General features: G+C 36.6%; 2 protein-coding genes across 14 annotated transcripts in view; one reads left to right on the forward strand and one right to left on the reverse strand.

Annotated features, from left to right (window-relative positions):
• LOC126268066 (centrobin) overlaps positions 1-11,216 on the forward strand; it is a 245,520-nt gene extending 234,304 nt beyond the window's left edge. For all 11 annotated transcript variants that reach the window (XM_049973525.1, XM_049973550.1, XM_049973505.1 and 8 more), the window contains 2 exons: positions 25-153; positions 9,976-11,216. In XM_049973525.1, the coding sequence (XP_049829482.1) occupies positions 25-138 (114 nt within the window). In that variant the 3' untranslated portion in view covers positions 139-153; positions 9,976-11,216. The remainder of the gene's footprint in view (positions 1-24; positions 154-9,975) is intronic.
• LOC126268104 (uncharacterized) overlaps positions 9,365-15,712 on the reverse strand; it is a 634,297-nt gene continuing 627,949 nt past the window's right edge. For all 3 annotated transcript variants that reach the window (XM_049973628.1, XM_049973637.1, XM_049973618.1), the window contains exons 7-8: positions 12,576-12,782; positions 9,365-10,477 (exon numbers count right to left, since the gene is read on the reverse strand). In XM_049973628.1, coding sequence (XP_049829585.1) covers positions 9,950-10,477; positions 12,576-12,782 — 735 coding nt within the window. In that variant the 3' untranslated portion in view covers positions 9,365-9,949. The remainder of the gene's footprint in view (positions 10,478-12,575; positions 12,783-15,712) is intronic.

Below are 15,712 nucleotides of genomic sequence, written 5' to 3' on the forward strand. Positions count from 1 at the left end.
CTTTATTCTTATTCATTATTACAGGCTTCCATTTCATCTGTTGCTAGTACATCGCAGCTGGGTATGATATCTAGAGATGTTTACGACACAGTTAAAGGTACACGAAATATGAAGAGTAATAAACCTCCATGGAAATAGCACCATTATATTATGGTAAGACATTATGTAGCTTAAGTTTGAACTTTGTAATTTGGCATAAAAATTACTTAACTAATCTGAATTCAGATTTCTCACTTGTTTACAAGAGCTTCGAAATGTGCGTAAACTGTTGGAAGGAGAATTTTAATTTGTCTAACACTAAAATTCTGTAACACTGAAGAATGGACAGAAGATTTACAAAATCGATCAGAACCAAGTGATTTGATACAGGTGGAAGTTGCATTCCCCACCATCCATTTACTGTTTGTGCTCTGTAAACAGTACTGGAGAAGGAGTTCAGAAAACACTGAATGAAGACTATTTTCAGAAAAAAAGTATGTCAGAAATTGTCTGACCATCCCACAATATTCCTTTCCATGAAATTAATGGACTATGAAGTCTGCCAGAGGGAACCAAACAGTCCCTATGAAGTCTGCCAGAGGGAACCAAACAGTCCCTCTGGTCCCTCTGAACTTTCAGTTGCCATATGTGAGCAGCAAGGAAAATTAGGCAGAGACAGTCAGACATAACTGATAAAATGCCCCAGATTTTGCAGTTGTAACTTATTCAGGGCAAGTTAAGAAACCATAACTATTCACTTTGGGGAGACACTGGACCATTGTCTCAAAGGGACTCCTCTTAAATGTACTGGTGTACCATTGTGAAGAGGCTATAGTCTGTACCAAAAGGATGACATTAATAGGGAGACAGCTAAAGGTAGTATAGCGAGCTTAATTAAAGAAATTTGCCATCCTTGTCTCTCCCCTTCATGATCAATACACAGGCAGCCTCTGAAGTAGTGTGGGTCTGTACGTATAGTGATTATATATCTGCTAATGATACTGCAGGCAAAGAGCTCTTCCATTTAAACGTGCATAATGTTCTATTGAATTTTGTTATCAGCCACCACTCCCCCTCCCCCCCCCCCCCCCCTTCCCAGTTGAGCTGCTGAAATCCTCACATTTTCAGAAGCTTTATGCCTTATAAAATTGGGGCAGACCATGCAATTCCACACTACTATGGTGTCATTCTCTGCCATAGGTTGGTTGGTTGGTTGGGGAAGGAGACCAGACAGCGTGGTCATCAGTCTCATCGGACTAGGGAAGGATGGGGAAGTTGGCTGTGCCCTTTCAGAGGAACCATCCTGGCATTTGCCTGGAGTGATTTAGGGAAATCACGGAAAACCTAAATCAGGATGGCCGGACGCGGGATTGAACCATCGTCCTCCCGAATGTCTGCCATAGGTAGCTGAATATATTGTCCACTGCTCATATTAAATATGTTATCCACCTTTCAGCTGTTGAAGCCTTTCCAGAATTTTCAGACCAGCTACAAAGATGGCCTGTTACCTGGTTGATAGAGAAATGCTGTTCAGTGACAGTTATAAGGCTCTTCAAAAATAAAGTACTAGCTAATTGTAGAGGACCTTTGAAGCCTGTCAGGTCACAAGTACCATGTCCAGTGAGTTATGAAACTATCAAAGCGAGCAAGAACTGGCCATTACGAGTATCTTTGAGCATTCCAGATATTCCACTAGCTCAGCATGAGTATAGGAAGCCACTGAAAAACACAGTAGGTTAGGTTTAGCAGTGGACCTGTAGTAGGGTCTCTAAACACTACCTAGAGATTTTTTAAATGTTATAATCTTCAGATACATGTAGTTTTGCAATAATACAATACAGCTACAGATATCTGAAGATGGTGTAATTTTAAACATTTCTATTGACTGCAGTGCAAGGATCCTACGAAATGTCTGGCGACATCGACCATACAGTGATGGAGCATTTTGCGAAGATTATTGCCACTGATGCCTGAATCTGGCACTTCATTTGCATTAACTAATTGTTGATAGGAGTAGGCTGAACAGCAGCTCATTTAATGACTTTTTTTCAAAATGGGAGTTACATTTGGAGTCACGAACGATGGCAGTCGAGTTTAAGCTTGTTCTGTGCTTCTATGTCATATGTTCTCCAACACCCACTGAGCATTCTATAATGTTCTGCTGTGAATGTCTTGGTCATTGCTTGCTATAAACGTGATCGTAGCAAGTTATTTAGTGAATTTTTATTCCATTTGTTGTAATTTGTCATGGTTGATGCTGGTGGCAAGCAACAAATTCTCTCTCCAAGCTTCAAGTTCAGAGCACGCGTACGTTCTTACCGCAGCTGTCACTTGCAGCCCAGCCAGCAACAATTCAATCTCTGTCCATGTCTCAAACTGTAGATTTGGTTCTGTGTGATGTTCGTGATACTACATCTTATCATGGCTGAATAATTAATAAAACACAGGCAACTTGATGGTGTGCCAACAAAAAGCCTTCTAAAACTTTTTGCGTAATGTATGGCTGGTAGACAATATCCAAACTCTTGGAGAGGGACAATTTTGTTCACCTTCCTCCAAGTGGAGGAGAATCAAATGTGCCTCATACTTTGCTGTTTAGCTTGTGCAGGATATACGTTGGAGTGAATGGTAAATCATTACCTAACCTGGATGCTAGAGACCAATTAAGCTGGTTTGAGCATTCTTTTGTTAGATATTGTCTCACCATCAAAACCTGATCTTGGTGGAGGCAGCTACACAGTAGGCCTTCATACAAAGGCTGCATAGAACAGGCATACTTTTTATATCAAAAGTGCTTTCAGTGCTACCTGGTGGCACAATATATTTTTGAGGTTTCATTATTGGTACGCCTGTGGTCTTCCACCTGTATTCTTTACATCCTTCCTACCATAGAAGTGTTTTTAGCTGTAGGTTTGACAAGGTTTTGTCTGACAAACAGAAGACTTCCCTTAAAGAAGTATCTTAAGCATAATCATTTGTACTATTGCCACTAATAACTTGAAATCCACATTGAGGAATCCATTCCAGTTCTCATTCATTGACATTTTTCCAATTTTTTGTTCTTGTTTCTAAACTGCTGTAGCAACACAGTAGTTGACAACTCATGAAAGGATATAGAAGGGTTAGAAGGATGGGGTTCCATAAGATTTGATGATGTTTATGAGTCTCATATTTGATATGAAGCTTCCAAGTATACAGATAAGCTACATGTTCTTTAAAGCTTTTGTGCTGTCTCAGCTTTGGTATGATTTCTCACTTTAAAAACCAGTAACACTTACTAATCCTGAGGTTAGCGATACAGTTCTGAATGAGAGGATAAGGCGTTTTACAGGTTCCCATAAGATCAGCCCCTCTTACTATCCAATGACAGCCTCTCATGGTGCGTCATTTGTATGGATTCCTCCTCAAGTCTGTCTTACCAGGTACAGAAGTGTTGGAATTGATAAGGAATTAACTTTCATAAATTATTCATGAGCAACCATATAGTTTTGCTTCCAAGCAAAGAATGATTTTGTTGCACTTTGTCTGGTAACAGTGCAAATTCTAAGCCAGAGTGTGAGTTGACAGATAGTTTTGCTTTCAAGCAAAGAATGATTTTGTTGCACTTTGTCTGGTAACAATGCAAATTCTAAGCCAGAGTGTGAGTTGACTGCTGTCCTGGTTACTGGAAAAAATTATTTTTGTTTTATGGAGTTGTTATACTGTATATGTTTTAAATATTAAATTTCATGAAATTTTAAATGAGTATGTAACTACATGGTAACATCCAGAAATGGCTCCACTAATCTCAGTAGGAAAGAGTGATAGTGACTAGCAGTTGCTGCTATTTTTCTCTTGATTACAGTAGTTGTTATCATGGGCAATAGCCAGAGGGTTGACCTATATAGGTCCACTTTACCCCTTCCAACTCCAGTGTATAGTTCCAAATAGAATCACAGGAAGGGCTCAGATCATCTTTGCCACCAAACATGTATTTAGCCTCATTAAACAGGCTGACATGTCAGTTCACTATAAGTTGGAAGAAATCTTGTATGTGCAATATTTTTTTGTGTTACTAGCAAATATAAAAATTATTAATAACATATACATAGAAAGTATATGCATGTGTCTGAACATTACCTGCTTGATGGCAAGGATACAGATCTCATACTATCTTGAATATCTCAGTTAAGTGAACTGTAGACAGTACATGCTGTTATCTATTACATAGTGACAGCATTATTATTTTTGGGGATTAAGGAAAACAGTTTTTCAATATTTTTGAGTGTCATTTTTTAAGAAATTGTGCTTAGTTTTCCACCCCTTCTCTTTCATGAAACTAATAAAAGTACTCCCACTGCCTGCCTCTTCACAGCTTAGATCATGGGTTAGCTCTTGCCAAAACGTATAAACATTCCAATAACAGTGTTGAAATTTTTAGTTTCTTGGATTGGGTTTACTGAGGAATCTGGTCAGCTGTAATTACAAATAGCAGCATTACTCTATCTAGAACATTCTTTCTCCCATTTGTGAACAGCCTGATCCAAATACAAACTTCCCCATTGCTTAATGCTTTGTAGTCACAAATTGACCCATTCTGATGACTCAGTACAAATATACACATTTCTGCCATGACTACAAATGACACCTGCTGTGGCACAAGGAGCTGCTGGGAATGTATAGACATGTACTTCATTGCAGAGATGTGCATTTTTTGAAAAGAAACAGGAATTGACCTTATTCATCTTAATATTAGGAACACACAAAAATTATATTGTTGCTATGCCACATTTCAGGAAATCGTATTTGTGTTTTATGCCTGATAAGTTTTGACGAATGTGTGTCAGTATTTTATACAGTAAAATGTTGTTGAAATACAACAATGGAATGAAGTGACCAAATATATAGTACAGAAAAATTATCTGTGTAAAATGGCGACATACAGAGCATGGCTATTGTTGTTTATGAAGAGGATAAAAATGACTGACAATGGTATTCAATCTCTTTGTGGAAGTAATCTTACAACAAAACCAGTCTGAATTGTGGATGACTTACAAATATGATCTAGTATAATTACATGACAGAAATTGTATGGCACTTATAAGAAAGTAAATAATCTTTAGTGTAAGATAACTGTGTCAATTGAAGAAGCTGTCATGTTGTGTAATCACATAGAGGATTTACTCATGATTACAGGGTATTATAATGAAAAAGGGCATGTAATACATATTTTGCAAGAAAAAATATGTCAAGAGTGCTAAGTGAGCATACATAAAGACTGCGAAAGAGGAGGAGGAGGAGGAGGAGGAGGAGGAGGATGGGAGGGGGGGGGGATGCAGGTGGTTGCAGAAAATGTTGAGATATAAAGTTCTTTTTCTTTTTTTTTTTTTTTAGGTCCGGTCAAAGTATTTATGAATGTGAATTTACACAAATGTACGTGGAAGACTATGACAGTGTAACATACTAAGGAAAAGTCATTAAATGAAAGGCACATTTCAGTCTTAAAAGTTCAAAATGCAAGTTGCATTTAAAGTGCTATCATCTCATTAATATATATGTATGTGAATTATTAATGCAAGATCAGAGATATGGTTAAATCAATAGACTACATTGTATTTAAAAAGACTTCTTTATAATTTAAAAAACTGGCATTTTATCACTTGGGAAAATATAGCAATATTGAAATGAATGCTTGCCTCTTACTGCATTTAATTGTGACATCAATATATTCGGTAACAACATTTGCCAATATTCTTGATTATTTCAGTATACACAAGAATTCAGTTTTGAATGATTATGTACATAGAACTTCTGTGGAGTTATTTTCAATTGTAGGCCTTTTTGGGAGTCTGTAACTGAAGCCTAGAATTTCTATACAATTGTAACTTTTGAATATCAAGATCAGGTTAGGTTAGGTTAGGTTAGGTTAATGTCTACAATATAATTTAGTTAATGTGTAGGGAAACAGATAACAGTTCATTACTTTGCTGATTTTGCTAAGTAAATTTTTGCACAATAAGGCTTTCAAAACCAGTTGTCTTAGCTGCTGGGGAATCTTTCGGGTTGCATATCCATGGTTCATGAAACTTTTTCATTCCCAGTGTTTTCTCCAAAGCAGCTTTGGATATCTTTGTAAGTGCGTCTCCAAAGATGTCCAACACAGCTCTGGACAAAGTGACAGGAACAAAAAATTTTCATGAATCCTTGCCATAAAACACAGGTGATACACTAGCACAGTATCTTCCATATTCAGAAATTTATACGTATGATTTGGCATCCCTGAGAAGCTGCAACTAACATATATAATAATGCAGTGGCTCTGATTTGCAAAGCTGAATTATTACTGAAGCAGTTTTTGACTTGTTCAGATAATTTGCATTGTACCCACCATATTACTGTTGCAGCTGCAGACTTTGGGAGAACACTTTTCTATCTTTTGGACTTTAAATATTTAACTTCAAAAATTTTCTGCTCATGATTTCTCTATTGTTATTAGTGTAAAACAAAAATATAATTCATGGTAGTGGTTCACATTTCCAGAGGCAACAGTAATATAATCCATATTGACTGCCTGTAACAAACTAGTGTATCAGTATTTGTTGATAATCTGTGTGTTGGACTACTTACGTTATTGTCAAAAATACCGTGACAAGAAATAAACTAATACTTTCGCTGTTATCCATACTTTTAACCATAGTTTGGACTAATAGTATAAATTACTTTGAGCAAAAAGAAAGTACACAAAGATGCAATAAATTCAGCTTATAAAGTTTCTGCCTTAACTGTAGATTCTCCTTGAAAATTTAATCTTAACGATGTTCAGAAATATTGTTTCAACTCTTTTGATGTGTTTGTCATAGAATTACATGCAATAAGGTTTGTGTGAACTTTTCATGTCATTTTCCTCCTGATTGTTTGATTTTTTCATCATAATTGTTCGTATTGGCTCAATATCTCATCAGGATTGTTAGAAAATAATCGTAGCCTAAATTTTTTCTTAAATTCTCTATCAAAATTAAAAAACTAATGTGTGCTGAGGGTATTTCGCATTATAAAGGATACATAAAACACTACAAATTAATAGGTATTCATTAATTTGTAATCTTATCCCATATGGTTGGCAGTACATAAATATCTTGACAAACATCTTTGAGTGGAAACAAGGTGTTTGTTTTGCTACAGATAAAATTGTTTAACAATCATGATAAAGCACCTCTTGATGTATTCATATATATTGCTGTAGACTGAACATCCACAGTTATGGAAGAAATACTGATAAATATGTAATGATTCATTTATTAGATGACATAATTTGGTAAAAAGGAAGACTCAAACCATTCACACAAGTCAAGAAATTGGTTATAGTTGACATGTTGATAAGGAAATGTAAACTGAGTAAAATGAATTGAACTGATCAGTGAAACCTTCTGGTTAAGAATTTCTTATAGACATTTAACATTTTATACCTTATTTTGAAAGTAATGGTAAATCTCATATTAAGTAACAAACTTTCTGATTTGGAAGCCTGTTTTTACATCTGTCAAGACTTATTTCAGAACAATATAAAATGAGTTTTTAGTTATTGATAAATGCCAGCTGTAACATTATTACTGAGCGACTAATAATTCATGTATTGTAATGAAACATTGTAGTTAATAGCTTTATTCCGTCCCAAACTTATTATTCATGGACTAAATGTCCTATGGGGGAACAATTGTTATATATTACCAGAATCTTCCATAAGGAACACAATAATATTTGTAAATATTGTATTTACTTATCTTTTGGAGTATTTCTTCTCAGAACTATATCTCCTGGTTACATTTTTTTTAAAACTAAATCTTGAGCACAAATAAAAATTCACAATAATGACTATGACATTATTAAGGCATTATTTTTGATTAAATACTAATATTTAAAATGAGTAATATACATTTATACACAAATGATTTGGTTGTGTGGTGCCTTACAGGTTAACATTAATGTCCATTGTTTCCCTGTTAACCCTGTCAACAGACACCATGTTCAGTAGCACCAGATTGTTTTCGCAAAACTGTCATCTCAACAAACATTGACAAAAGTAATCATTTACAGTACTAACTGAACTGAGTAAACATTTATAAATACACTTTATCCATGATCTAAACCTTATGATAAAATGAAAAGTCGTGAAGGAATAGTAAAACATATTTGTATTTCAAATTCCTTGTTTGAAAGTGGAGAAACAGAAATGTGATACTAGTGAGCACTGTTTTGTGCACCATTTTACTGGCCCCACAGAGCACACACTTTTCAGTGAAAGTGATTGAAGAACACCAAATAATCCTCTGACGAGAGATTGTGAAAGTTATATATTTCACTTTGTGACTCTGTGTATTAAATTATCATATTACTGCATGGACTCTGGTCCTGGATCAGCACCAGAAACTGTTAGAGAAATGTATCATAGTTTGCTCTACAAAGAAAAATGGATACATTGAAAAGAGCCGAATACCTCAATTTTTCAGTGAGCAGAATATGGATTCTGCCATGACAAACTAATTTTATGGCAGTGACCTGGAAGAAAGATGCAGTTCTATCTCTCTCTCTCTCTCTCTCTCTCTCTCTCTCTCTCTCTCTCTCTCTCTCTCTCTCTCTCTCTCTTACACACACACACACACACACACACACACACACACACACACACACACACACACACAGTCTTTTGAGAGTAATGGAAATGGAAATTCCGTGTGGCTAGGGCCTCCCTTTGGGTAGACTGTTGGCCTGGTGCAAGTCTTTTGAGTTGATTTCCACTTCGGCGAATTGTGTGTCGATGGGGATGAAATGATGATGATGATAAGGACAACACTATACCCAGACCCGTATCGGAAAAAATCTCCAACCTAGCTGGGAATCGAACCTGGGCTGTATGATATTTCATCGTGCTGACCACTCAGCTACCAGGGACAGAATGAGAGTAATGAATGACTCATAAATAGTGAGGTTATCAGTATCCATGAGATATCACAGAGAAGATAGAAATTTATGGCATTGGTGCACAGCGTAATGATTAGAAACTGCATCATAGAACTTTTTATAGTTTGCCTGTAATGTGCAGTGATTAATCCTAGATGTTTTCCTTGTTTGCTACTGGTATCCAGATAGTTAATACCAAGTCAAGCTTTGTCATATCACCATGCAAAGGTGTGTCCTAGGTAAGTGATCATTAGTGTTAGGATGATGTGTATAGTAGAGAAGAGGAGTATTGTATCCTTTTTGTTAACAACTGCTATGAAAGCATATATCTATTATAAACCATTAAAACCACACAAAAAAGTGTTTCACCAGCATAAAATGTTCATCACTAACTGCATCTTCTGTCAAATGTTGTTTTCATCTATATTCGGTTATTCAACAGTAAATGTTTGTCATGTAAGTTTTGTAATATCGTACCAATGCTATTCTTGTATGAAATCCTTTCACTTGTGAAATGGTTACTGGCAGTCATAATAAGAATGATTCCCATATTTTGTGTGTGTGTGTGTGTGTGTGTGTGTGTGTGTGTGTGTGTGTGTGTGTGTGTGAGAGAGAGAGAGAGAGAGAGAGAGAGAGAGAGAGAGAGGGGGGGGGGGGGGGGGGGGGGGGGAGATAGATTGAAGTTTACATTAGAGGTAAATATATAATATATACACGCATATAACTGATTTTAATTTTCTACATCTTTGAAAGTTCTGTACAAACATCTACTTTTTGTGTAAGGATTTGGCTTTGTCATAAATTATGTGCACGTCACTTATTGGCAACCTTATCTCCTGTCCAATAATATAAGATACTGGCTGCTTATTTTGATGCTGTACTGACACAAAGAGTATTTCACTCACACCAGTTCACATAATGCAGTTTATGTTAATTGGAATCAATGTTTTTGCGCTATTCATCTGTTGTGTGTGTACTGCAGTACTATGACATGTTTTAATTGTGATTCAGACACAGCTACACACTTTACTATTCAACCACTTGTTTCTGACTGTCCAGAAGATCGGTGTGCTCTCTGCACATGTGCATGTGCCTGTGGCTGAGGACCGAGTGCGTCAAGTGGCACGCCATTTGCCTGGCGGCCAATGCTACGTCCTCCTGTATTGTTGCTGCCTGATGTTTGGGCTGCTGCCGCAGTCTCACGCCGCACCTGGTACCGGTATAGCAAAGCCCCAGCGACTAAAGCAGCTGCTACAGCCGAAAGGGCTGCCAGTGCAAACAGTGCTCCAAACCCTGGCACAGGCAGGCAGACTCCATACACTACCTCCTCTTCACGTGTTCGTCCTTGAAATACTGTTACTGCCTCGGGTCGTGAGTCAGGTGTAAAGGCTAGGTCTGCCTCCGACACGACATCATACAGCCCACTGACACCAACATCAGCATTGCCTCCTGCTGGTACAGCTACAGAACGGCGTGGTCTTGCAAATCCGGTGCTTCTGAGAGTGCGAGGCCCATGTGGAAAACGTTCTTGACCATCACGGTGTCCAGGATGTGGCTGTTCCTGAAATGATTTATTTCAAATACTAAAAATGTCATTTCCACTAAAGCAGCATTAAATTACCATTCATATCTATTCAGTTATGTCTGCATAAGAAACCCATCAAACAAAATGTTTCAGATTTTTGTGACCATAAGATCATTAAATTAGCTTTACTATTTTTTGCAAGTTAAATAGATTGTTTACTTCTTGTACTCTGATGAAGTTGAAAATTACTGGTACATAAGCAATAACCTTTTAAAGGAAACTGATCATTGTTTTCTTGAAAAAATGTTATTTTTGCTACAGTGTACTATAAATTGCCCTGTTCAGAACTGAAATTGTGATATAGTGATTTGACAAGTGTGATGGTATTGTTACACTTACTTCCTAGCTGTCTTCTGAATTACTGATGTAATAAGTGTTACTATAATTTATTTTTATTTTTCACAAAGTGCTACCTACATTGATAATATTTTGTAGCATTTCATCTTTAATTAATTGTAAAATTAAACTGTATTCACTAATATTTACATATGGTGTTTCCTTCTCCTTCTCTCTCTCTCTTAGCCACTTCTTTTATACAGTCAAGCCTCTGGATGTATTGTTTTTTACTTCTTTATACTTGTTTGTAACCAGTAACCATCACATGTAAAAGTTCATAACAAGAGTGTACAGTAAAATACACAGTTGTCTTATAAACTTCTGTTACATGTATATTTATGATCTATATATTTAAATTAAAGTTTTGTATGAAATGTTAGTGAATTGTAATTTTTTAATGCTGTTAATTACATGTTAGTTGTCCTCACTTAAAAGTAAGTGTTCTATCAGATTTTATTTTGTCTTCATGATTTGACACTTAGATATGGGAATACACAGAAAATCCTGGGGATGAATACAAGTAATTGCTCTGGGTCAGAATTCCAGTTTGAAAGGAAAGGGCAGTGTTTAACTTAAGGTAAATGTGTTTCTCTAATGCATAATACAAATTACTTTGTACAGTAAGATGTTAGTTTTACTTCTACCATTGTTTAGAGCTATGGAAGATAACATGAATTCTCTAGCACTCCTGTTGGGGGTTTACTTGAAGAACTGTGGGGAAATGTGCTAGAACTCTATAAAGAATGAAAAATTTTACCAAAGGAAATTCTTCAAACATATACACAATTCAGGTGTTAAATGCATGGATTATAAGAATTATTGTTCAGTACAGGATAATAGTTTTCTGCAGTAACAATATCTGTTGATGAGACAGCTATATCCTTTCCAAGCTTGCTGTTCCCATGTTCTCTTTGAAAGATAGATACATGCATTTCCAAATGCTTCTGCTCTGACTGTCTGTTTAGTGTAATTTTGTACATATTCATAGAAAGGAGAAATAGTCCAACCGCAAATGTAAAGAAAGTATGGAAAAGTGGTGGTACAGTAAGTTGGTATTCAGTTTGACACATGCATAAATGCAGCAATGGGATCTTTAATTCATGAATATTGTGATAATAAGTTTCTTAAATATTTTTTGTGGCTGTTGTTATGTAACTAATATGAGGAAGGAAACATCTGCATGAACTTTTTCATTGGAATTTTGTATAAAATAATTTGTGTGATCAGAAAGAGAAAATACAAATTTGTGAATAGAAGATAAGTGAAATAGAAAACTTTGATCGAGAACACAATATTTACTTTCTTAATTACACAAACAAGTCACAAAAACTCTCAATAAGACACATCTCAGATCTTTTTAATCCATTATTCTGTCCAGTTTATATTTTTCCCTCTCCCCCCTAATCTTTACCTTGCAATCTGCTGTTTCTATCATAGAAAGTTTAATCCCGCCCTCCCCATCCCCCATTTTAAAGAAATATGAAATACTTCTTCAGGAAAGAATTGTAAGTTCATACAAACATTTGAGTAAAATACCACTTGCATCCACATTCCGTTACTTCATACTTCAAATGCTGCTGTGATTGCTATTCAGAAATATCTGGTATATTGGAAATAGGATGTTGTGAAAGCCATGTTCGTTCTTGCTGTTTATGTAAATTTGACATAATTTGTAGTTCATCTTGCAAAAATATTTGTTTCTCCATGAAACAGGCAGAAAACACTACTAAATACAAACCTGGAAAGGTTGCCTTGGAATTGTTGCTCCCTTGTTGCCTGCCATGTGCACTGCTGGCTCATCTGCAAAAGCAGGTGTTCCATCAGACACCAGTTCATCATACAACAGTAATTCAGGTGGTGCGGACGGAGCAGGGCCGGCAGTGTCACGTCTCTCAGATGGACCATGTTGGCAGTGCTCCGGACACCCATGGCGACATATCTCCACCTAGAACATAATTTATGCATAGTTGTGATGTTGTGTGATAGTTGGACGTAGTCTAAGCAATATGTAAATAATAATGCTAGAAACAGTCTCCATGCCAACACTAATTAAACAGACACACTTCATTCACAAATAGCACATGCTAAGTCATTGTTAAACAGAAATGGATTGATGATGCGGCACTGTTGCGCTGTTTGATAGAATACTAAAAAGCTGAGCTAAAACTAGACAGTTGCAACATAGTGACTTCAATCCCATAAAGTTGAAGACTTTTGACACAGTTTCTGGAAAATCATTATTGCACCATGGTTGAAAATGGCACACAGTACTTGCTTTGAGTCCAACAAAAAAATGCAGTGCACATTTTTAAATTACTAATGGATGAATAATGAACAAATATCATGTTACCTTTATGGCCTTTGTTGAAATAAAGAAATGTCTTTCATTTTGTACCTCGTAAAATTTTCAGGATTCTGAGGTTGTAAGGCTGACCTACAGACAAGGTGGAAAAAAGGGGTATTGTGCACCATAATATACAAATACGGAAAAGAAAATGGCACAAGCAAATAAGGTTTACTGATGATCTTTCCAATCTTTCTGAAAATATGAAAGCTCTACCAGGACTTTTAAATAGCATAGCTAGGGCACTGGGACAAAATTCAGTTAAAGATAAACAGAAAAAGGTGAAAGCAATTGTGTGATGTCAAACTATGATTAGCAAACATTTAAATTGTAGAAGATGCAGAAGAAGTTGAAATTGGGACATAACAATGCAAGGAGGCTAGAGTAAGGAAGAGAAAAAGAACAAGAAGATGGTGAAGAAAAAGAACCTCTACTTTGTGTGGGAAGGGGACTAATGGTACTACAAATTGGGGTTTCCGAAATATTCCTGTGTACAGTACTACAGGGAAACAGTGCTGACCAGTGGAAAATGTAAGAAACGTAATGGCACAGGAGGTTGTTCAAAACTGAATTAGTAAAGAGTGTTGAGGGGAACAAATAACTTTAAGTAGATTCTGAAAATTATTTATCAAAAGGAGGGAGAAATGTGTGGGACTGTGCTTCAGGCAAGTGTGTGAAAGCTAAATGACCTGTGGTATTACAAAGTGTGAGTATAAAGTTAACTGAGATATGAGGCATTTCAAAGTCCATTTCAGTTGGCAAAACTAAGTTTTTTGTCTTGGGATCTTCTGCTGATGTTTTTTGTTTAGTGATTTTTCTGATATTTTGCCAGCACAACTGGCTGGCACTGTCAAAGGTAGCAGAGGGTTATATTTTACAATGTCAGCCACTCATGCTGATGAAACTTCAGAAAAATTGGCCAAAGATCCCGAGATGAAAGTCAGGAAGCAATAATATGTGAACTTGTGGCTGTGAAAGCTACCACCATATGTACTTATAGCTACGTTTATATCATATCATTTAAGCATTACCATATGTGTTGCCCTATATCTATGTGAAGAATGTTCTTGTATTAAGATACTGAAGGAGCAACACACATCTCTTGTAACTTCAGTGTTAATAGCTGGAATATATTATAACAATCCAGTTTTGACACCCCCACCCCCACACACAACACACAACACACACCGGTTGAATTAACATTCATGCATTTTTTCACTTGATTTACTTATTTTACTTGAAGTACTATTGTGCTATTGTCAATGTTTAGAACTTACCATTCAAAATTGTTTAAAAAGAGAGAATCCGTTAAGATTTTTAACAAATATTATAGTGCAGTGACTACTTATTGACATATTCATTGTTAAGCTTGAGGTTGTTGGAAGCCACTGAGAGTACTCCAAGGCAGGAAACCTGAGGCTTAATGCAAGTGGCACACACAGTTGGTAGAATTCAGGTTACAAAAGGAAAACAGTAACTGAAGAAGTTTATGAATTGCAATTGCTCTGTGCAGCTGTTCTAGGGCAGAAGTTTCAGCTCAGGGCATTAGCTGGTGACTCCATACACTGGTTAGATACTTCCGAAAAGTGGCTCTTTGGACTGTAGTTGCAAACAGGCACACCCTAGCATTTGCAGGGGTATGATTATTGCTCCTGAGAACTGCAAAGTCAGCGGGTTGGTACAGCTTAGATTGAGATGGAAAGTGGGTGAAACTGTTGCAAAAGCAGTCTCCATTCAGGAGCTAAAAGTCTCCACCCATAGGACGGAGCAGAGTGACTTAAAGCACTGTTGTTGCTAGCCACACAAGGAAGGGCAATGATGTTTAGCTTTCAGCTGAATACTGTTGCTGCCAAACAAGGAGATTATTAATGCCAAACTCATGAATACCTCACCTACAGTATGAGAGAAAGGAAATGACCTGAATGTTGTTGGCTGGAGGCACCAGGGAGGCACAGAGCTCCATGTCAGATTGCCTGATGTCTGTACAGTGCTGGTAGTGTTAGCGATCTGACTGCAGAGGTGAACCAGTTCAGCACCAGAACCCTTCAAAATCACCAGATTTTCATATTCAAAGTAGTCTTGAATTAGAGTGTTTGGACGTCTGGCTTGATGCCAACCTTGGGTAAACTTACATTTTAGTCTCCAATAAAGAGTGAGAAATAAGAATTTAAGATCTTTAAGTTAACATGCTATTAACAAAATTAAGGTTAGGTAACAAGCTCTATTTTCACTGAAGAGGTGGAAGTAAATCTGTTGTTAACCCAAATGTTACAACTAACAAACCAGTGCTTTAATTGGCTAATGTTTTCCCTTTTTCTATCAAATTAGTGTAGCGAAGGTAAAGAAATCTTAATACGGAAAGTTCGCATTCCAAAGTTATGATGTCAAAATGATAAATAGTTTGTAGGAGTCCATCCAACATGCAAGAGCACGTTCTGAAGGGTTGGTAGTGTTAAACAAAGAAATCAGCATTTACCTGTTTGATAGCTGCTTAGCCTAAGCGCATATACTGGGGAATTTCACAGTGCAAC

The sequence above is a fragment of the Schistocerca gregaria genome, chromosome 1 (assembly GCF_023897955.1).
Source record: "Schistocerca gregaria isolate iqSchGreg1 chromosome 1, iqSchGreg1.2, whole genome shotgun sequence".
In the NCBI taxonomy this organism is placed as follows: domain Eukaryota; kingdom Metazoa; phylum Arthropoda; class Insecta; order Orthoptera; family Acrididae; genus Schistocerca; species Schistocerca gregaria.